Below are 24,062 nucleotides of genomic sequence, written 5' to 3' on the forward strand. Positions count from 1 at the left end.
AAATTAAAAAGGGCTAAATTAGAAAGGGATGTTCAATTAGAAATAAAACATTTTTAATATATTGCTATGTTTTCTTCCTAGAACATTTTGTGAATAAAAAGGAGTGATTCAGGTTAAATTAATAACTAGCCCCCCAAGTAGATAGCCTTCAGATCACTCACAGTTTCCCAGATTACTTCACAGATATAATATAATGTTATGTATGAGAACTTGGAAGAATCTTTTAAAAACGTACAACAGTTTCCCTTAAACTGAGCTCAACTCTTGGTGATTTCTTAAATCTGTCCAGGCAGTTTTCTTGATAACAAAATGAAGATGATTGGTCATTGCCTTTTTTTCTACAAGTCTTTTTTAATTACATTTTTTGGCCTAATTTACAGCCAGGAATCTATGTGGAATTACGTGATAATGAAATCTTCTTCATTTTTCCAGTCAAGATTGACTATAAATATGTTTTAAAATATCTTTGTACAAATACTATACATACTATCCAACACAGTATGGATATAAAAAGAAGTTTCTCACAGGATTGGGATCCTTCTTGTTGGAAACATCCCAAATCCAAAGAACTAGGAATTTGAACTAATGAATAAATAACCAATGATAAAGAAACTTACCGAGAGAGATCATAGCAAAAGACACAAAATTGATCCAGTCAGAAGTATTTGGAGCAGAATGAACAGGAGAAAGATGGCAGGAAAAGAAAATGCAGTGTGAGAATAGTTGCAGCAATTTAACATCAGTTGTGATCACAAAAAGTTGTTTTAGCAACAGAAGCAGAACACTGTATGAGCGGAGGACGAGCAGTGAGATTTTTACTTTGTTTAGATGGACAATAAGAAGGTGAACCATGTTTAAGGTTAATTCAAGATTGCATACCTGGAAGGGAAAAGGAAGTGCTCAGAGAAAGTAATGTATGGGAGGATTTTAGTAAAAGAGAGTAAAGAGAATTCTTTATTGCCACAATTACCTCTCTTCTTCGGTCATGTGTTGATAAACAGCTGTCTGCTGGCGCAACATGGCTAATTCTAAATCCATCATTTGAGTCCTAAAAAGGTTTAGGTTCCTTCTCACCACTTGAAGATCTTGGAATGTGTTCTAGAAAAACAGACCCAAACACACACTTGAACACCAGTTTGAAAGACAATATCCTGGCAATATATTCTCCTGGACATAATAAGGACTTGGGATGTGTATGTGTGTGTCAGAAAAACTGAAAATCCTGCTTTGTAGGCTGACATTCTTTCCCTCTAGCACCTACTACAGAATTCTTCATTCCAGGAAAAAAAAAAAAAACCTCAGAAAGAGGAAGATGAAAATAGTCTCAACACAGTATTCCTGACTCAACAATGGTAATTAGGATCAGAGTATGGGTCACTAAGCAATGGAGTTGTAGAGTGTGATGTCATGTTACTGCATCACTTAGGCATGGAAACCTTAGCAGTCTCCACTGCCATCCGTATGCCAGGATCTCACATTGACTGCAACTTGCGACTTATTGCTGGGGAAGCCAGCAGGAAATCGCAAGTCCATGGCGGCTTGCAAGCAGGTGAATGGGTGGTGAGCGTAGTGGCGTGTGATTGAGCAGGGGGTGCTGTGGCACCATGCAAGCATGGATGGCTACAATATGGAACGTGGGCAAGGGGGCTTACGTGCTGTGGTGAATGAGATCTTTAAAGAGGGCTCTTTGGGATAGAAAATGGCTTGAGTAACTTACCAGAGAGACTTTTTATCTTCCCTACCAGCTTCCCCGTTGACTTTGGCTGTGGGAAGCTGGCACGGAAGGTCACAAAGGGAAATCGCATGACCACAAGACACTGTATCTGACATGAGAGCCAACTGCCAAGTGCCCAAATCATGTGACCGTAAGGATCAGGGATCCCCAAACTTGGCAACTTTAAGACTTGCGGACTTCCAACTCCCAACAATTCTGGGAGTTGAAGTCCACAAGTCTTACAGTTGCCAAGTTTGGAGACCTCTGATAAGAATGCTGTGATGGCTGGAACTTCAAGGATCAGTACCATTTGTTGAATGAATGAATTCTTTATTGGCCAAGTGTGATTAGACACACAAGGAATTTGTCTTGGTGCATATGCTCTCAGTGTTCAGCACCACTGCAACTTCAAATGGTCACTGAATAAGTAGTCCTTAATCAGGGACTATTCATATGGTAAAAGTATGACCAATATATGTTATCAATCCATTTTTTTTCCTTTTTGAGAAGGAAGGCAACAGCCAGCTAAAATTCATCACAAAAAGACTTCATTGATATATATCTTCATGCTATATACATACAGATAACATGGACATCTTTACATCTCTTTCCTAAGCTTGTCTATTATAGATGAAAGGAAGAAAAGTGCCATTTACTTCATAGAGAGGTAGAATGGATGATCTCTGAGTGCCATAAGAGGCTCCAGTGAAGTCATGAGTTCTCATCATAGTGTTCTAGGGAGAAGAAAAACAAACATACACCTGTCAGATAATTTTAATCCCCAGAGGCAATGAGAGTCAAGCCCTGACACAGCAAACAATGTGAGAATGAGTCATGGACTTACAAAAGGAGCGCTGGGCCTTGCACCTTCCACTTTTCTAGAACCCAACTTGCTTGGTGAATTCCACTGATGTGTAAGTGGTGAAATGAGGAACAGATTTTTGATCCTCAGCCCCCAATCTAAACCCCTCCCTCAAAATGAGCAAAGTTCCCTCCATCCCTTCAAACTGCCTCTGCCTTTGTTGCAGAATCACAGACTTCTGCATGTGTTGACATGTGCAAGGAAGTTCTATGAGCTACGGTGGCACAGTGGTTAGAATGCAGTACTGCAGGCTACTTCTGCTGACTGCCACTGACTGAAGTTTGCCAGTTCAAATCTCATCAGGCTCAAGGTGGACTCAGTCTTCTATTCTTTTGAGACCGGTAAAATGAAGACCTAGATTGGTGGCGGCCATAGGCTGACTCTGTAAACCGCTTAGAGGGGGCTGTGCAGCAGTAGATAAGTCTAAGTGCTATTGCTATTGCTCTAGCACTTGAAAATATAGGCAAATAGTAATCCCTCACACAAGCCGATGCAATTATACAGACAGCTGCGGGATTCTTCAACAAAGCAAAGGAATAGTTCTAGATTGAAAATCCTTCTCCACCCTTTCCATCCTTCCCTAAATAGCAACAAACACCACCCAGGGAGTTACTTATCTGTGAAATAAGTTACACACGTAGACGCTCCCCTAGAGTTGTTTAAATGTGGCTAGGCCAGTATACCCTGGAGCTTTATGAACTAAAGATGCCAAGGAAAACATTACACTCCGTAAACAGAATGCAAAAGCAATTTTACATTCAATCAATGGATTTCACAATACAGCTGATTAACTCTATTCACTTTCTGTTTCATAACCCATAGGAAAAATAATTATGCCACTTCAGTTCTTTTATATGCTAAATGAGAAATTTTATATTTGAAAGTTATGTTCAAAAAGGTTCAATCTCTTCAACACTTCCCTCCCAAACACAAGCCTTTGGCAACCATCCTGCCATGTGACAGAAAAATTATGTGAGAGAGATATGAAGTACAAATAGAGAAAAAGTGTTGACATGCTTTGTGGAAGGAGATTGCTAAAAGGAAGACTGTTGTAACTAAATGATAATGTATTAGTCAGAGAAGTAAATACAATATTCAAAATGTTCAGGTTAGTTGTCTTCATGACAAAACATGGGCCACAATCCCAGAATTCCCACATGGGCCCCTTTCTTCAGTTTTATGAATGCTGTTTAGAAATTTGCTTGGCATAAATTGCCCTAGGCTGTGTTTCATCCTCTTTGATGTATTTGATGCATGCTTTTTGTCCAAGGAGAAAAAAAATAAAAAGATAATTTATATATAAACTTATTTCAACTTTAATTTTTATATGTTAAGACGCAGCGTAAGCCATTGGAAAAAGGCATTTTATCTGGATCTGGATGCTCAAATCTTAGTTTAGTGGTTGTTCTTGAGCCAAAAACTTCTCGTCTTAGTATCACAATCATTGACATATGAAATATCTGCTTAACATCCCTTTGATCTCAAAGATTATGCATCTAAGGAAGAAAATAATGGCAGCATGTAACACCCCCCTGTCAGCTCTAAGCTATTAATAGGCTTTACCCTATTCTACCTTCTAAGCTATAGAATCCAACTGTTCTGTTATATTGGGCAATCTTTCCAGTCATCCACAATGATCCACTCTATATTGGGGGGGGGAGGTGGGCATTGCAATCCAGCATATATGACTGGTTCAAGAACAGAGAAGGGCTGGATTCTAGCAACCTATTCCACTTTCCCTTACCTGTGAGAGGTTTTGCAAGGAGTTCCTGATTTCATGCAAGACTCGTCTCAGTTGCATTTCAACAGTGGAGGGAGGGTTTGTGGAAGGAAACCGGTGGGGGTGTCCAACGTGCCTCAACATATGAGGACAGCCAAAAGGGGAGGGCAATCCCCCACAGGAAGAGCCAGGGGTGCTTGGGATGCTGTGTGTACTAAATGTCCTTGTTTGGCCCTGGAAGTGCCGGTCCAGAAGGTCAGAGTGGAGAGAATGCAGAGAACACGAAGACTGAGACATGCACGGCGGGAGGTGCAAAGGGCAGCTCTGGATTCTGCTACGAATGAACTCATCCGGCCCCTTGTTTTCAACAGGCTGGGAAGGTTCCTTCCTCAGGGGTGACGGAGCAATGTGGAGGGTGGATTTACATAAAGGAGTAGAGCTCTTGCCAGTGTCTCCAAAGGATGTTTCTTCTGGGGTATTTTCCTTCCCAGGATCATCCTCTGTGTCATACATATATGTGAAAGAAGGAGGGCCACATAGCATTTGCTTGCCTGGGTTCAGCTGGAGATTCACCGAGGAGACAACTCGCACTGGGTTGAGAAGAGTGGTTGGGAGGGACTGGGAGCGTCTCAGAGGATAACCCAGTTCTGAGACCTGATGCCTCTTCTTAAAAAGAAGGTCCTTTGATTTTATCAGCGGGCGATCTGTTCTGGGACTAGAAGACGCGCTGTCCTTTCTCTGGGCTCTTTGTAAAGCAATATTAACCCGCTCCACAGAAGAAGGAGAGGAACAGCTACTTTCTAGAGATGACACTGATTTGAGAACATGGTGAGTTTTATACGGAGGGAACTCGCATTCGCTGCTCTTATCCATATCACTCTCTTCGCTGCTTCCATCCATTGCTTCCGATTCTGCTTCACGGATTGAAGCAGCTTCATTTCTCTTTTCTAAGCCTCCTCCGTCAAACTCTTCCTTTTTGCCCCTTGAAGAAAGTCCGTCTTGGCATTCTAACTTGTCCTGGCCTCCTCCTACATCCACCTCAGATACTTCCTCTTTCTCCTGCTGCTTCATTTCCAAGAGGAGGAAATTCTCCTCATCAAGCTCATTGAAACAGCACTCTGCTTCAGCCACTGGCGTCTTGAGCTCTTCACGGTAGGATGTCACAGTGTTCTCACTGTCACAGCTATCAGCGCTGCTTCCCATGGCCTGCAGCGAGTCGTGCCCCTGAGGAGAGAACACATGGAGAAATGGCGGTGTGAGGGAAAGAAGGATTGATGACATTATAATATAAAACAAGAGCACTCGTCTCTTTTCATCACCATGAAAAAGGTGATTCTACAAAATCCACAACATACATTGTTAAACAATGCAATTCAATTTCAAGATAAATTGTTCACTGGGGTTCATTTTCTTTACTTTTTCCAGGCAGCTGCTTACACACTTGGCTGGCTCTGACAATTTTACAGAGACTCAAGGAAGGCCGTTCTTTAAACCTCCATGGACCAAGTTTTCATTACTCCAGACAAGTTTTTTCTCCATCTCGGGGCATTTTTTTTTCTGACAGGCACAATAGGGTCCATTTTTTCCTGGACAATTCAGTGTTTTGCAATTGCATTTGCAGTGTGGCCGTCAGTAGGCCGCATATAAAATATATACAGGTAGTCCTCGACATACAACAGTTCACTTAGAAGCTGTTCAAAGTTACAACGGCACTGAAAAAAGTGACTTCTGGCAGTTTTTTAGATTTATGACCATTGCAGCATCCCCATGGTCACGTGATTTACATTCGCTTGACAACTGACTCAGATTTATGACGCTTGCAGCGTCCCGGGGTCTTGTGATCATTTTTTGTGATCTTCTGACAAGCAAAGTCAATGGGGAAGCCAGATTCACATAACAACCATGTTACTAACTTAGTAATTGTGAGGCTTCGCTTAACAATTGAGGCAAGAAATGTCGTAAAATGGAGCAAAACTGACTTAACATATATCTCACTTTAACAGCAGAAATTTGGGGCTGAATTGTGGTCATAAGTCGAGGACTACCTATATATTGTTTTTATTTCTCTTTGTTAAATTTCACTAATAATGTTTTTTTTAAAAAAAACAACTTAAAAACCATTCCCAGTTTTGATTGTAAAAGATATTGGTGGCTGTAAGCTATGAAAATCTGGAAATCATTGGCCTAACTTTGAAAACTCTTATCAAGGCTTATATAAACGAACAAAATACATCTACTTTTCACTTGAGAAGTCTTGACATTATCTAAAGGTGGTTGGGAAATTCTAGAGAAGCTCACCATATAATGCACTTATTCCCCCAACCCTGCTTATCTCCTGTTTCCAGACTCATTATTTATTTATCCACTTTGCCTTTTCAAGTCCCAAGGAGACTGGAAACAGAAGGACAGCCCTCTTGCCCTTCTGCTAACTTAGGTTCCCCTCCTTCTGAGCCTTTCTTCTTTCTGCCTTTACCAATAAAATCTGGCAGACAGGAGTGATTTGTCTTTGAATACAGAGGTCCACCCTTTCCCGTTGTGTCCTTGGCACTGCACATGAGTTATATACACAATCTCCCATTCCAAAGAAGAACTGGGTACATGAAGTCCCGAAGTTCAGGAGGCTGGGTTTTTTTGCCCACACACTTTGTTTGTTGTCCTCCTGGTTTCTTTATTAGGCATCAGGCAGAGCCATTATTTATGCCATTTACTCCAGGGAAGCAGGAAACCAAGCAGAGTTAAGACAAAGAAGTAACAGTCAGGAAGTAGGACACAGAGACCCTGCAGCCCTAAATACAACTATGGAATGGGAGGGAATCAAAAAGAAACATAATCCAAAGAGATTGTGGTCTCTCTCTCTCTCTCTCCCTCCCTGTTTGTGTGTGTGTGTGTGTGTGAATGTGTGTTCAATCTTGCATGACTACAGTGGAATGAGAAGTTCCCTCTCAATATAGGTAGTCAAGAGAACAAGCCAAAAGCAAGAGAAATAAATCCACAATTTTAAAAACAACAACTAGACTTCCTATTTTTGATTGTGTTTCTAATTTGTCAGCAATATCAAATCCTTCCCAAGTAGTGAATTTAACAGGTCTTATGTCTGAGTAAACACATTAATAACTATACTATATATTTCTTTTTTAAAAAATTACTCAGATCCTTTTAATAAATCTATTTTTCGGTCGCATAGCCTGTTTAGAAATCTGTCTTTACCAGTCTACCCTTGCGAAAAGTATGGATTCTCAAGAAAATTCCTTCTGGCTTTCCTCACTACTCCAACGAATTCCTTCTCTAAAGCAGAAAAACAGGGTATAGAAAACTTTGCAACCGTGGGTCTTAATCATAATTTTCACCCTTCCTTTCAATTTACCCTAAACGACTTTGGTTCCCTTTTGTTTATCCTGAGCAAAGGGAGGTCTGCTATGTAGCAGAGATATTTGGGCTCAAAGGATGGCTTATGCACAGGTTGAGAAGCAGGTCCATACACTCCCTTGGCATCGCTGTTCTAAAGCAGATGTGTCCAGGCTGCTGGCCACATGCAGCCCTGGACAGTTAATAACACAGCCCCACAAGGTAATGAAAAATATTTTAAAAATAAATAAAGTCTGTTATTTATATACATTTACTAGTATGTATGGTATTCAGCTTTGTTGGGGTATTTTCCCACGTCATTATAGTTGTGCTTTTAAAGTTGTAGCAACGTTTTGGCAGAATCTCATCTGCCATCATCAGGCTTACTAGTATGTATTTTATACACAGCCCTGGCTCTAAGGTGATGTATCTGCTTGCTTCAGTTTGACTGATATAAAATGGGTTTCTGCCGGAGCCATCTCCAAACTTAATGGGTCATAAAGTGAGTCATCTCCCAAGAATTGCAGGTCATAATGCTTCTGTTCAGTATTTCACTAAATAAAACACAGGAAAACGGAAAGAGGGTAGAAAGCAATATGTTGTTGACTCTTGATTTAGGCGGCAGGTATTCAACAGTAACATAGCCTTCTTGGTATCAGCTTCAATGTCACTCAGTGTTCTTTCCCAAAGAAGTTTACGAAGCCATGACATATACTTTTAGGGTCAAAAAAAATAAGCTGGCATTTCCAGAAATATTTGGCTGATTATGTTAAACTTTTAAAGACTCTTTCCTATTCAGTGATATATGTGGTTGTAGGTACTGCATTTTTATGCTGCTGATGGTATTGAACCTGGAACGTGATGATTACATCTTGCAATCATGGTGGAAAAAAAGAAATATCAGGTCTTGTAGCTAGAAGGTTCTGCTGCAGTTCAATCCAACCATCCAGATACAAAGGAAATGTCCTGCTACTAAATTAGAATCCTAGAAAACAAGATCTTTCTCACATTTCCTCTAGGAATGCCAAAGGGTATCCTTGCTCACACTACAGACTGCTAAGCATGGGAAAAGTAGAAATGAAGCAATCCAAAAAATTTACCTGCAGTTGATTGAGCAAGAAGTAGTCGGTGGAAGAATCTTCTGCAAAGCCGCTGCTGTCAGAATGCTGACTTGCTGATCGTAAGAGCTGATCTATTGGTGAGGATGAGAGGAACAGGAAGGGAGACAAATGTTAAAGGCTCAGCAGATTTTCCAACATGTACACAATTCTCCATTTAGCTGGCAAGAGGATACGCGCATTTGTTCATTCAGCTGAGAGAGCTCTGACCTACCAACCAAAAAGCTGGCTCTCATTCTCAGCTTTCAGACAAAGCCTGATTGTTTCTCTGGCTCTGTTTAGCCCTTAATTGGGCCTTTAGATGGTTAATTTGTTTCTTTACATTTTATGATGGCACTTTATTCTAAGGTGCTGGGGCCACCCCTCATTTTATTCTCAAGACAAACTTCTGGAGTGAACAGTACTGAGTGTTAGGGCCTAAAAAGAGCTAATGAAATTCTCTGGTTACAACTGGACTTTGAACCCAGTTCTCTCAATTCCCAATCAGCATATTAATTAATGAAACATCACACACACACACACCCAAGAAACTAGACTTGCTCCAAGCCTGCTGACTTTTTGCAGGGTACTAAAACCCTGGCTTTGCCATGAAATCTAGGATGTTGATACCATGGGGGAGCCTTTTCATGACTAGGTTGAGTATTTATTTATAAGTATTCTTATCTGCTTTTATATCAATTTGGGGGTGGGGGGGTCAGGTACAAGAAATCAGAAGCAAAGCAGTTCAAATGACTATAGGTTATTGCATGCTATAGAAGAATCTGAACTACTAACAGTAAAAGCAAATTTGTGGTAGATAACAGTCAATGTAATTCAAGGTGGGATGGACTTCTTGTAGGCGGGAAGCGACTCAAAACTTATGACACTTTGACACCTCCTTCAGGCTCAACCTGGTCATCTCCTACATCTTTGTTATTTTAACAAAGGAGTTTTTTTAATTTCTTTTAATTTTGTTTTAACTGAGAGCTATCCAGTCATGTATATGAGATGTGAGCTTATAAATGTATTAATAATTGAATATCAACTGCACACAATGTATTTTTAATTATTTTTAATTTTTGCTTAAAAGGATACTGTCTCCATGTGCAGCATAGGGATATAAATTTAGATATTGTACATACATACATACATATGAATGATACTGCATTCTCAATGTTTTCAGTATTTTTGAACTTTTCAGTATTTTTTTACTTAGAAAAAGTAGATCTCTATTTTGAATTTTTGTTTAAAGAGCCATTTAAGTCATGTGCTTTTCTGAGGGTAAACGAAAGTGACCCACCTCTTATCCTGTACAGAGCCCCAACCAAAGAAAAGACACAGATTCAATTGTTCATCTAGGGTTGAAGCAGGCTAGGCTTAGAACTGGGCAGAATCTATATCCCCTTCAAGCCAAACCAGGCATGGTTCAGCATGCTGCATGCTGCATCTTCACCCACAACTTGCAAGAGCATTTTGGAAAATAGCCCATGTTCTGTGTGGGGCAGACTTTAAAACATTCCCACAGGTCCAGCGTATTAACAAAAAAAAAAGCCACAGAGTGGTGATTTTCAACAAAGGACTTGTGTAGGCACATTTAAAATGTACAGCTTTTGATGGCCCAACTGCAATCCTCTTTTTGGGCTCCTAGACTACATTACTTGCAAAAACTGCACAGTTTATAAAGAATAGAGTGATAAGTGGATTGTAGACAATTCTAAACTACTAGAAACGTCAAGTGTTTTACATCCTTAAGATCAAAAACAGCTTTAAAAAAATCAGAACAAATGAAGGAGAATTCCAAGTGCTCTATAATCTTCCAGACTAGAGAAGGGCAAATTAAAGTCAATGTTTATGTATTGAAAACACAATCTCAGACATTATTATGTTGCTTCTAAGTATAAATAATCTGATTATTTACACCAATACATAGCTGAAAGATGAACAGCAGTTAGTTTGGAGGGAAATTTTCCTCTCTCTTATTAGAAGAACGTTGGCCTTATTTTGTGTGGTTTTAAAATGTAACACAGATGGCACTCTTGTAATCAAAATAAATAAAACACAGCAAGGCCCTTCGTTACTTTTGATGCTCAGTTTGCATGACTCCCTCCCTTCCTCCCTCCCTCTTCCCCTCCACACCCTCAATGGATTTTCATATTGCAAAGATGATATGCTTGGGATTCTATTATAAAGAAGAAGAGTGCTCAGAAGAAGAATATCCAAACACAGAGCACTGCATTGTCACAATGATAATGCTCCAGAAACAATGGTCATGGATGGTTTACACTGAAGAGCTGTTGAAACGGCAGCCATTCTTCACACAATACAAGCCCTTAAAGGGTCCTAACTGGGCTTTTAAGGTTTGAAGAGCTCAGGATACAATGGGCTGAATCTAGCCTTTCTTTCTGCCTTTGGCAGCATGCCACAAATGGAATTTACTACTGGCAGCAAAAAGGGAGAGCTGAAGAGGCAATTTTACCCAGAACAGCAGATGTTTAGGGTTTAAGAAGTGGGCTGAGGAGAATTTCATGAAAGTTGCTTCAGACTTTTCCACTAGTGGACACACTCTGTTGAACAAGCAGCATTCCACAAATGAAGCCTGCTTGTGTTTATACTTGTATCTGTCTAGGCATGCATGCCCACAAACAGAAGTATATATAAATAGAATGTGCTACGTATATAAATAGAATGTGCCATGCAGATGTCTTTTCAATAATAGAAATAATTAAGTAAATATAAGGGGAAGGAATCAATAACCAATCTCATTCCACTCTGTGCTAAAGCATGCCTTTGTAGTTCTGATATGAATATGTTATGATCTGAAGATTTCCACCCAAAAAGCATCCTAAAAAGTTCATTGAAATGTCCCACTATGTTCACTGCATCTGATCAATAATAAAGCTTTCTCCAATCTGCTCTCTTTGAATATGTCAGATTGCAATCTTCCTCAGCTATAATAGCCTTGCCAGATGGGACCAATACACATATTTTTGTTTCTTTCTGAGATCCGCCTTACAAAAGCAGAATGTAGACTTACTCTTCTCTAGCCATTGTTCCTCTGCAACTAGTATTTGGCGGTAGGCTGTCCTATATCCCTAGGTAACATTGAATGTTCAAGACTATTAGCCCTTAATTATCCCCTCCCCTTTTAAAACCATCCAAGTTAATGGCCATTGCCACATCCTGTGATAACGAATTCCACAGTTTAATTATGAGCTGTGAGAACTTCTGTCTGTTTTAGATTTCCTTCCGGACACTTATCCTGAATAGCCTTTAGTTTTACTCTTTTAAGAGAGGGAGAAATTCTCATCTTCTTCTCCACATCCGTGCATGATGTTATATGTATCTGAATCATTATAATAATAAATAATAAAAATAAATCCCAGATTTTAAACTGTCTCAAACATTTTAACCATGATTGAGCCCTTTGATCATTTGGCTTCCCTCTTCTGTCACGTCAGGCCAACCAATAGCCTGTGCAACTTTTATAAGAAACAGCAAAAGCTGAAGACTGGAACGTGTGAAAAATCACTGTATGTGTGTTTACTATTTGGTAGGATCAACAGTAGAATAGGGAAGATGTTAGACTAGGAATAAAGAAGTTATGTTAATAAAAGAAGGGCTGTGGGGTATATGGTTGGATGAAACATGCAAAAATAAAACATGGAAAAGAAGACATCTACATATTCAGACCTGAGCTTTTTAGAAGGAAGTGACAAGAAAATAATGATCAAGGCCATAATTTCTAATTTAGCTCAAACAAAATGCTAGCTTGAATTAATCCTAAATTTCAGTGTATAGTCCCACGGATTCATCCTAAAGAGTATATACTTTGCATCTAGGAAAAGGTCAGCTTTGGTTCAGGGTTCTTCCAAATTAAAGGATTTTAGGAAGCTAAATCTTTAAGAATTGCCACTAGCCAATATAGAAGATATTATGTCCCTGATAATCAAACAAATCCACTCACTATAAAGCAGATTGACAAAAGTATGTTTCTATTCTAAACTGTTAAGATATTTGAATGTTCATTTTTTCCTTGCACAGTTAGATCATTTATTTTTAAATGTGTATTTGAATTTTGGCAAATGCCAGTAAGGCAAATATCATGGCCTGTATAAGATATACCCATTAGGCCATTCATGAATAAAAATAGCAATGATTTCCTGAATCAACATTTCTTTAACAATATTGAATATTATGCATAGCAACACTTCATATTATAGTACATAGCAAATGAGACTTTTTGTTCCAGTCTGTCCTTCACCAAAGGAAACCTTGTGAGAAAAACATACCTCTACTTGGGCTATGTAATGACAAATACCAATGCTCAACACACAAAAGATAAACTTGTTTTCCTCTAATTAAAATTCATTATCTAAAAGGAACATCATATTAACTATACTGGAGAACTGAGCTTTTCCTCCCTGAGCAATGCGTTACTAAGTTAAGCTGATTATGATGAACACTTATATTAAGAAAGAAACACTATTCATAAAATAGACAATGTAAATTAAAAAGCCTGCTGTTAATACAAATAAATGGAATTTAAAATTCTATGAATTTAATATAAAAATGCTAACATTTTTATTTTTATGCCTAGTCTTTTTTAAACAAGGAAGCAAAGCAATGAGATAATGCATATTTTACTGCAACCCTATTAAATAAGTTGCTGATAGCAGCTGCAGTCTGATCTTGAATGAACAAAGCTATGAAAAATATATTGAAGAAGAAAACAAAATCAAAGTAGCAGCTTTGGAGGCAAGTCATAAGCAAACAGATAAAAACAATATATCTGTTGTGAATAGACTTATGAAACAAGCAGTGGAAACAGATTGAAAGATAATTAACAGATTGAGTGAGATACTATCCAAACAAATGCCAAGGATTTTCACACAGGGTTTAAAACCAAGCCTGAAAAGCTCAAAGTCACAGCTTAGTAGTAACTGCTTATTAAATACACTTCTAACTAAGTGTAATTTAGTCAGATATATGTGAGCCAGGATGAAAATATACATACTGCATTCTCAACCTGCTAACAACTCATATTCTGAAGCAAAATTAGAGCTATGTTTCATTCTATGGTCAAGAAAAATATGATTTTTGTTGATCAATTTCCTGATCAAGGAGTGGACAGCTATTCTCTTTGCTACTGTAGTTTATATCATTTATTACTCCAGACATGGGACCTTTTTTTTTTCCATTCCAGTTTGTTCTCCTATAGTGAACAGCAGAGGGATTCAATTAATGTGGATAGTCAATAAAAGGGAAAAACTACATGAGCATTGCTATAATCAGTCACCGCATATTCTGATCTGGAAATAGAAAGTACAGTCCTAGAACAGTCTTACTATGGAGGAAACCTCACTGAACACACTTGAGGCTTAACTCTTGTGTCTTATGGTAATGCTTCGGGCTCCTCTGTTACATTATCTCAATGGCCAAACACAGAAGACTTTTGCATCATCAGCACTAGCAGAATGATAAAAAGCTTTTTGGTTTGGGGTATGTCATTTTAAAGTTCAAAACAGTCGTTTTAAATAACAGGGCACTTTTCACTCATATAAATATATTGCACCACTTCAGTTTCTCCACCCTGTAATTGGTGAAGGGTCAGAAACGCCAAACCTTCAATTAAGGTTACAAGTCTGATCCAGCCTCTGTCATTTAGGATGCCATTTCACAAGAAGACAACGCTATGATCTGAAATCTAATTAAAGGACAGATTAGGAGCTTATGGGTGGGCCACTACTTAAAAAGCTTAAAGTACTTGGGTTGACATTTAGTGGTTGGGATGTTTCAAGAGGAACAAGGAAAAATAAATTTACTCACCTTTTTTTGTTCTGTTTAAAGCCCGCTGACTTGTGTTAGGAGCATGTGGAATCTCTCCCTCTGTACTTTGAATCTGCAGAAGAAAATCAGTGCATTTTTAAACCTATGCTTGCAGGCAATAAGCTTTCTAGTGAATATGCATGGAATTTATATCTTGCATAATTCGCTATTTAGTAATTAACAATCTCAAATATAATAACTCTGGAAAGCCAATTATTGCTGTTTATTATTATGGTGTATCTTTTTCAGGCTCCCTGGAATGATAATGTTGAAGTTGGAACACACAGGAACAATAAAATGTGAAAAGCCATGACATCAGTAATTTAGGATAAAAGGCTTTTTTTAAGAACAATGATGCAGAGCAAAAAAAAAAAACTTCAGCAGCACATCCCATATGAGGTTTCCTTTGGGAAAACTTTTAGGCAAACAAACACAGAAAGCTGTTGGAGGGGGGGAGGCGGGGAAGAAAGCTGTAAGGCTGACTGAAACTCAGAAAAACATAATAGCTAGTTTGTACATTTCACAAATGTCTTGTTCAAGGGCTATGTGGATAGCAAGAAGAGAGGAAAGGAGAAAACTATATTCAAGATAACGTTTCTATTCGAGCTCCTAAATAAACTTTCTAACTTTCTTTCTCAGTGCTCCACAAACCTTCAAACCTAAATAAGACTTCTGAAAATAAGCATTCCAACATTTTTGGTGTGGTAACTATTAAAATGGATTTTTAATGCAGTTGATCTTCATTTTCCTTCTCTTATTTTAAATATTACTAGGGATTTGCTGAGCCCTGTTATTCTTTTAGAATTTAGATAGTGTCAATTTGTACTGCTTTTGGCTACTACCTGGACAAGTTCCTGCAATTTTCTTTCCAAAAAGTTGTTTGCCCTTGCCTCCTTTCCTAGGGCTGAGAGAGAGCAACTGGCCAAGGTCATCTACCTGGCTTCATGCCTAAAGTAGGACTAGAACTCATGATTACCGAGCTTCAAGTCTGGTGCCTTGATTATAAAGGCCTACTCTCTGCCCAGATCTCCTCATGGTCTCAGATCATCAAGGGGACATATTTTACAGATCCCACCATCAATCCTTCTGATGTCATCAACAGGTTCAGCCAGTATTTAGTCATGCTGTCAAAAACAAAGCATCTTAAAATTATTTGTCTTACTGTAATTATTGGTTACATGTATTTATAAAAATACCACCTTATTTTTTTATTCAGGAGATAGCCAGTTTTTAAAAAATTCGCTTCAGAAGTTCTTTAACTTTACAAGTCTTTTTTTTTTTAAATTTGGTTTTAAAAAAATAGTGGCCCAGGTTTATATTTATAAAAATCTTTTTCTTAACAGCATGAATATGTGCCAACTACGAAATCATGTGTCTTAGATTCAGTGTTTAGGTATACCTAGGTGTTTCTGTGATGTAACAATTATATAATAATACAATGTTTATATTTTTAATTTAAAAAGCAAGTGTTCTGACCTGTTAGTTACATCGTATAACAAATGTAATGTTTAATGTTTTCATGTTTTTCTTCTACAGTTCCCTTGAAACAAGGTGTTTAGGCAAAATGTGTGAGGCTTGATTAATATTCTTTTTTACTGTCCCTTGGAACTTTTGGAAAACCCGAATAATAATAATCACTCATATTAAAATGCCTTGAAATTCCCCAGATTGAAATTGGAATTTTAGAATTAAATACCCTAGAGTTTCAAGTTTATGTTAATTACTACCTCTAGGTTAAAGAAAAGGGTGGAAAGAATTTGTCCTTGCAGTTTGTCTACACATTTTGAATATAACCTTCTCTGTAATTAAAAGGTCTATTTATAGTTCCATGTGTTACTAGATTTCAGAGGGTGTTTAAAAAAGTGAAGACATGTTTCCTATGTCTATAATGATGAGAGGACAAATATCAAGGAAATGTACCTAAAAGCCAATGGAATCAAATAGATTCTGTGCTTTATTTAAGACACTGCGTGAATTATTTAAATTCTATTTAGATCACTTCTGTTTTATTTTAAAGCTTCAAAGGTGAACTAGTACATTTCAGTGCCTGGGAAAAGATTCTGAAGATAAAATGAAGAACAGTAAAATTGTTCAAAATAAAAATGATTGAAAAAGACTACAGTTTTTGAAGAAGAATCCAGGACCTCGGGAAAGTAGATACTTGGGCAAGTGGAACTGAAAGTGAAAACAGTATAGGTGGTCCTTGACTTGTGACCATAACTGAGCTCAGAAATATGGTCATGTCATGGTCATTAAGCAAAGGGCTTTAATGAACACAATCCCTGCTCTCCCCTTTGCAGTTGTTAAGTGGAACACGGGGTTCCACTTAGGGAATGGAGGAAGCGCTAGGAGGCCTGCACTTCAGCACCTCCAAAGCTCACATGTGCCTTCCCCATGCTTCCCTAATGCTGAGGCACCCCATTCTGCTTCCCATTCATCTGGGTCCCATCTACCCTCCAATGCCTTGAACCATCATACTACTTCCAAAGATTGCTTTTGGGAAGGCGAAGCACCTGATCCACCATGTGACTTTCCTATATGGAGGCAGTGTAGTTCCTTCTCAGAAGTGGGCACCATTTTGGAAGCGGGTGCAATTCTCGGATTGGGAGAATTGCAGCCACTCCCAGGATGGTCCTGCTCCAGGATGGCTTGAAGTGGCCCCTGCCAATCCCAAAATGGCACCTGTTTCTGGGACAACACCATGCTGCAGGAGGGCTACCTGGTGAATCAGTTGCTTTTCTTTCCCAAAGACAAAACACAGAGACTAAATGGATTATGTATGATGTAGTCCCTTTATATATAAATGGGACTTCAGCCAACATCTTATGCTCCTATCAGCTTGTCATCTTATGTTCCTGTCGGGTGTATTGTTTGTAGCATGTGGCTTCATAGTATTGTTCATTTGTTTATTAAAAGGAGAGAAAATGTGAGTTTTCGGCGTAGAACTTCAGTGCGTTCATAATTTCCTAGCTCTCAATTGCTGTTAAACATAGCTATACTTCCTTGGTTTGGTAGCTTTGGATCAGACAATCCAAAATATGCTAAAGTTTTAATGTTAATCGGATTTTTTCATGAAGAACAAGTTAGCCCAGAGAGCTGCTATCAGTTGTCTTGTATGGACACCATTTGTTTTTGTTTTTCTCTTTAAACGAAAGCTTCCTGCCTAGTTTCCTTTTGCCGTTTCCTCGGGGGACATGCAAACTGAAGCTTGCAATATTTCCCACTTTAAGACATTGTATTACAAATTTCAAATAATCACTGGAGGATGAATCTGCCATATTCTGAAACAGTAAAAAGATGCACAGCTAAACTAAAAAATGAAAGCAATCTGGAATAGCTTAATTTTCTGTTGTCTTTTCCTTCTCCTATTAAGAATATAATTCTATAAATTCCAAAGAACTACAAAAAAATTATGAAGTAGAAGTTCAGCTTGACCTGAGAGATGAATTTTACTTCACTTTAGCTTCATGTTGACACTGGAGTTAATATGTATTTAACACGCCTTTGCCACACTGATGTTTTATCTTTGGGGAAAAGAGCTACACTATATATGGGGATATATTGGAGTCCTTCCATGAACTTTTGTCTTCAGAAGCTTTAGCCAGTATGTATGATTGCCGATTACATTGTAGGCTCATGAACTCCAATTTTCATGAGTTAGAATTGTGTGCTCCAAAATGTAACCTAATGCAACTTTATTGTCAAGTTGGAATAGCTAAGAAATCCGTCAAATTTGCTATTTCTAGGCTGTTTCTATTTCTTTTAAAAGGTTCTTTGGATTCTCAGAATAAATTAATATTTGTCACTCCCTAAAAGGAAGATTAAACACTCACCAGATCTCTATTATCAGTCAGGAATTGCAGGTGGGGAAATGTATGAATTTCTACTGCATGATTGGACTGGATGCATCTGACATGCTTGTTCGCCCAGCATAGAGAAATAGCTCTCCATACCAACATGGGAAGTTCCTAGCACAGGGGTGTCAAACGCATCAGGGTTATGTTTGATCTGGGGGGGGATAATGGGGTGGCGTGATATCACTCATGTCAGGGGCACCTGTGGTGGCCCAGGCAGGAGTGGGGGAGGGGAATCCTTCCTTCCTTCCTTTTTCCTTCCCTCTTCATTCTTTCTTCTTCCTTCCCCTCTTTCCTTTTTTCCCCTTCCTTGCTCTCTTCCTATCTTCCTTTCTTTTTCTTTTTCTATCCTCTTTTTCTTTCTCCTTTCCTGTCTTCCCCCGAGCCCCATTTTCAGCTGCGATGGCCTCCTGCAGCCCTCTGCCAACAAAAATGGAGGGGAGTGCGTGCAGCCCCGGGCTCCATTTTTACTAGCATAGACACTGCGGGCCGACCCTTCACTGTTTTCAGGGTGGCCCCATGCACCAGCTTTAAGCACCACACAGGCCAGATCCTAGCAGGTATGATGGACTTACCTGCAAAGCTGATTTGGAAATATTCCCATTTAGTCGTCTTTATACATACTGCTATTGAGGCAGAATGATTAAATTACAGTATGAAACACATACCAAAACAACAGCCTCACTGTCAGCCACAATATTGCAGCAAGTGGATTTTGACTTAATTCTGAATACCAGTAAGAAGGGAACCACATAGTTGCTCAGACTTTTTGAATATACGTATGTATTACTATTACTTCTTCTACACTATCCATGTCAGGCTTACTCAACCTGCATCCTCCAAGAAGGCCAAGCTCCCATAGTTAGTCTTTCACCCTGACATATTACGGAACACATCCAGAGGGTGCCACCTGGAGGGGGGAACCCTATACAGAATTCCTACTTGTAAGCAACTATTCACACATACTTCCTGTATAAGACAGGAAACTCTGCCCTTGATCATACACAACAACCTATTGGCATCCTTAATGTTGATAAGGCAGGAGTTGGAGTTTTGAGGTCCCTGTCCAAATATTTTGGACTACAACCTCCACTGTTTCTGCCCAATGGCCATACTGGTTGGACTGGAAACTTTAGTTAAAAAAGATTGCAATGTATTCAGTTTTATGTACCTGTTTAATAAGAGTCATGCAGGAATAGTGTTAGAAGCATTCCAAGATAAGAGTATAAAAACATAAAAAAAATCACAAGAGGTGAAACCAAAAAAGAAAAGAAAAATATGACTTTTCTGATATAAAACCAAAAAGAAAGATAACCTTTTAAAATTCTGTTATTAGGAGTTTCCAGATTGGTTAAGACTCCAAAGTCTGCACTGCTTTCTTAAGAGACCTGGCCTCCTTATTTCGTAACTACTCCATTTTCAGGCATTTTCTTAGCTCTAAGTTGTTTTTGGTGATAAAATCGCCTAGTTAATCTTTTTCATACAATACATTTAGACAATACTGCTTTATTAAAATAGAAAATCCAAAATCAAACGACTTCCTTTTAGGAAACAAGCCTAGCATTGTGTTCTTGTTATCACTATTTAAAATGAACAGAATAAATACTATTGAAATGAAAATATCTTGAGCTTGATTCAAGGAAACAAAATAGGGATATTTCAGTGTGCAATTTGCAGTAATATTTTCAGAACAGAAGTTCCAACTCCTAACCCAAAATAGATTGAACATCATTAATATACTCCCCTGAAAGGCGGTATAGCCATGACCTAAGTGTTTGTTTCCAGTCCCTCTGTATCTCTCTTCCACAAACAACAAACCTGAGGGCCTTTAAATGTCCTAGATCCATGATGGCGATCCTATGGCACACCTATGGAAATACTGGAAGTGCTAAAACCGGAAGTGCCAAAATGGGCCTGTTTTTTGACCTCCAAAGGCTGCAGAGGCTTCCCTTGAGCCCCAGGAGGGTGAAAATGGCCTCAAACAGGCCAAAAATTAGTTGGGAGGCACGCGCATGCACAGTGCAGGTAAGGGGGGGGGGGTTGTGTGCACATGCACAGGTGGGGCGGGGCACATTGCATTGTGGGTGCTGGCACATGCACGCTTTCAGCACACCACAACAAAAAGGTTCGCCATCACTGTCTTAGATAGATTGGGGGGGAGATCTATTTCTGCTCATCCTGGATCAGCCATAGGGACAGCAGCCAATTATCACATCTGAACAGATTCAGAAATATTCAGAAGAGGAAATTTAACTCTGAATATAAATAAAATCCTATGTATAAAGCCATTCTGACAGATAGGTCAGTAACAGTAACAATTCGAACTTGCTCAACAATACGAAGGCCTGCCATATCTTCAGAGCTCCTCACTTCTGCTATGAAAGTTTCCCCACTGTCTGATCTTGCATATGCATGCAAACACTACCATGTGCAGGTACTTGGGAGAAGAAGAAGCAAAGCATTAAATAATGAAAAGTGCATTACAATATTACAACTCAAATACTACTCATTTTGTGTATGCGTTGTTGATCAAGCACTCATACATAAAAGATCACGACATCTTGGACTGCAAATAGTTTTTTGATTTGGTATCATGATTCAACAGATGCTTCCACAAATTACATTTATTTGCAATCCTCCAAATGATTTTGCGCAGCCCAAGTCAATTCATACCCCCAAAATTAAGCATTCATATATGAGTGCCCAGGCATTGTATTTTCTTAAAAGCATAACAGTTGCCCATTTGTGTCTGTGCAAGCCACTTCTTGGAAAAGAAGCTGATGAAGAGGTATACTAAGCCAATCACTTTTGAGAACAGATAATTTTACTAAAGTTTTGCATGAGGAACAACTGGCAAATTTGATCACGTGGAATACACAGAGGTAAGTAAATACCTTGCTACCAGGAGAGACATTGGCAATAAGACAGTATTTATTTAATGTCTCTGCTGAAAGTTGAGCAAGGCTATACCCTAAAGTGCAGCAGTAGGCAATCTCTGGAAAGAAGATTTTGGACCTAGATCAAGTTTTCTGTTTTTCTATTTGTGCTCTAACAGCTCTCTTATGGCATACAGGTAGTCCTCGACTTATAATAGTTCATTTAGTGACCGTTCAAAGTTACAATGGCACTGAAAAAAGTGACATGACCATTTTTTAAACTTACGGTCATTACAGCATCCCCATGGTCACGTGATTTACGTTTGGGTGCTTGACAACTGACTCACGTTTATGATGGTTGCACTGTCCCAGGGTCATGTGATCACCTTTGGCGACCTTCTGACTATCAAAGCCAATGAGGAATCCAGAGTCACTTAACAACCATGTTGTTAATTTAACAACTGCAGTGATTCACATCAAATGTAGCAAGAAAAGTCATAAAACAAGGCAAAACTAACTTAACAAATAATTTTGGACTCAATTGTGGTCGTAAACTGAGGATTACCTGTACTACTTCTTAGCTATTCCTGAACAACAGAATTGGAGGATCTACTGGTATATTTTTGGTTGATTTCCATTTGATTGCTAAACGTTTTTGTTTTCTAAGTAGACTGTAGAGATGAAAGAAATTTTTGGGCACGGTTTTGTGCAACTCAACTCTGATCTCATTTTGAGTACAGAAAATAAGCTTCTGACTTGAGACACTGAGTCAGAGACATAGTAAATATTTTAACAATAAAGTTTATTTTCTAATCTGAAGCTGTTTCTTTTCAACTGAATTTCAGGGTTAAGACAGGGACCTTATAAAGCAAAATTAGATCCCACAAAGCTAAGCCTGCACGCTCTTAAACTGCTTCATAAATGAGTCTTCAGGGGTTTCCCTTTGTTCCTTTTTAATCATTTATCCACAGAGAAACACCCAACTTCCTGCATGCCAGATCACCAGAACCGCAATTTTGCTGAAATGTTCAGAATCAAACTCAGATTATGCCACTTACTTTTCTCTTCCCATCTGATTCAGAACTGAAGTTAGTGATACTCAAATCTACACAGAATCAGAAATGGGCTCTATGCATTTGAACCAGTTCTTCCATAGGAAAGAAAAAAGACAAATACTGGAATACGGATGCCATTGGTAAAAAATCAGTGCAAGATTAGAGCAAAAATCAGGCGGGTTGCATAGCAGAATTAAACAGCAGCAAAGACATAGAACATTCTATTATAATATATTCCGTACATAGAATATACACTTCTCCTTAATGGGGCATCCATAGCAAATATCTCCTTTTAAAGCAGATTTCTGTAACGATATGACAATTGAAAGGCAGACCAACCCTAAAATGTGGGGAAGCCAGGATATGTACTCATTAGCAAGTTGCTAGCTTCAAATATACCTGTCCTGCAATCTCTAAAACTATATACATCACACAACTGAAACATCAACAGCAGCTCTTTTAATACTCCTTAAACAAAACAAACCCAAAGGCAAAAGCACACAGATGTCTCTGCAAGGCAAAATTACTACTCTTATCAATGCATATAAACATCCATCTTACAAGCCATTTGCTAGGTCTCAGTTTGCAAAGGCGGCTCCATGACTTCATTTGCTCCTAGGGCTGTGCTGGAGTTTCTTGTCCTCCCTTTCCCACTGGGGGATTAGGCAGTTAGGGTGGGTGGGATAAGGGGGCTGATCCCTTCCCTTCCCCCGCCTCTCTGTGGGTTGCTGGGTCAGAACCCTGCCTGAATTTTATTTGCAATCTTTGCCCTGTTCCCTCCACCCTTCCACGTCTCCTTCGCCAATATCAATAAGGATGCCAGCACAAATGCATCCGATTGGCTGAGAATGCAGAGGCCAGAACTCCTGGGAAAGCTGTGCCTTGACTCACTCTCCCACGCTGGCTATCTTGACAGCAGCAGACTTCCGACAGAAGCCCCAGCCACAAGGGCTCTGGGACAGCTTGGAAAACTGTGCCCTGGATATCTCGGCCATGATATGTGCAAAGAAAACATTCCAAGGGCAAACTTGGAAAGAAGAAAAACAGGCCTTTAGGGCACTCCCCGCTCTGTCTCATAGTGTTTTTTCTGTGCACAAGACAATTAGAAAAAAAGAAAAAAAGAAGAAAGTGGAAGTGTCCTCCTTATTTTTGCCATTAATAGTTAGACTCCCCAGTTCTGTAAACTAATCGTAAAACAATAAACATAACTTAGTCACATTATTTCAGGTGTATTTCTAAATTCTTAAATTTGTAAACAAATAAATCCTCTTATGTTAGTATGGTTATGGAAACATTATAGGGAGCAAATATTTTACAGTTCCAGAAGAGATCTAGGGAAGTGGCTCACAACCTTTTGGGCACCAGGGACTGGTTCCATGGAGAAAGGTTTTTCCACAGACCAGAGGAGGTACGGTTTCCCTTGCTGCCTACAGCCTGCGGATGGGGCTGTGCTTGTTTGAGCGACCCGTTTTCTGGCATGCTGCGGCCAGGTGCAAGTCCTTAGACCAGGGGTTGGGGACCCCTGATCTAGGGTTGGATAAAAAATAAAAAGCTGTGCAGCTGAGAGGCAAATAAAACCACTTTAGTGCTTTCATCAAAATTAGAATTGCTCAGACTTGTCACATGGGTAAAGTTATTAGCTAGTCAGGATAGAAACACAAACGGTATCCGAGCATTAGCAGCTGTAGAAATGAAATCTAGTAACTTGAAATA

At 39.0% G+C, this 24,062-nt stretch overlaps 1 protein-coding gene across 9 annotated transcripts in view; it reads right to left on the bottom strand.

Moving 5' to 3' along the window:
* The window catches only part of ITPRID2 (ITPR interacting domain containing 2), a 66,501-nt gene that overhangs the window by 11,219 nt on the left and 31,220 nt on the right, over window positions 1-24,062 (bottom strand). For 8 of the 9 annotated variants that reach the window (XM_026696955.2, XM_026696953.2, XM_087919857.1 and 5 more), the window contains 5 exons: window positions 14,565-14,637; window positions 8,742-8,833; window positions 4,321-5,520; window positions 2,371-2,448; window positions 971-1,098 (listed from right to left, as the gene is read on the bottom strand). In XM_026696955.2, the coding sequence (XP_026552740.2) occupies window positions 971-1,098; window positions 2,371-2,448; window positions 4,321-5,520; window positions 8,742-8,833; window positions 14,565-14,637 (1,571 nt within the window). Of the gene's footprint in view, window positions 1-617; window positions 880-970; window positions 1,099-2,370; window positions 2,449-4,320; window positions 5,521-8,741; window positions 8,834-14,564; window positions 14,638-24,062 lie in introns of those variants that run through there. The other variant, XM_087919863.1, reaches the window with a different exon arrangement.

Source organism: Pseudonaja textilis, chromosome 1, assembly GCF_049901715.1.
Source record: "Pseudonaja textilis isolate UNSWEBS1 chromosome 1, rPseTex1.2, whole genome shotgun sequence".
NCBI classification, from domain to species: Eukaryota; Metazoa; Chordata; class Lepidosauria; order Squamata; family Elapidae; genus Pseudonaja; species Pseudonaja textilis.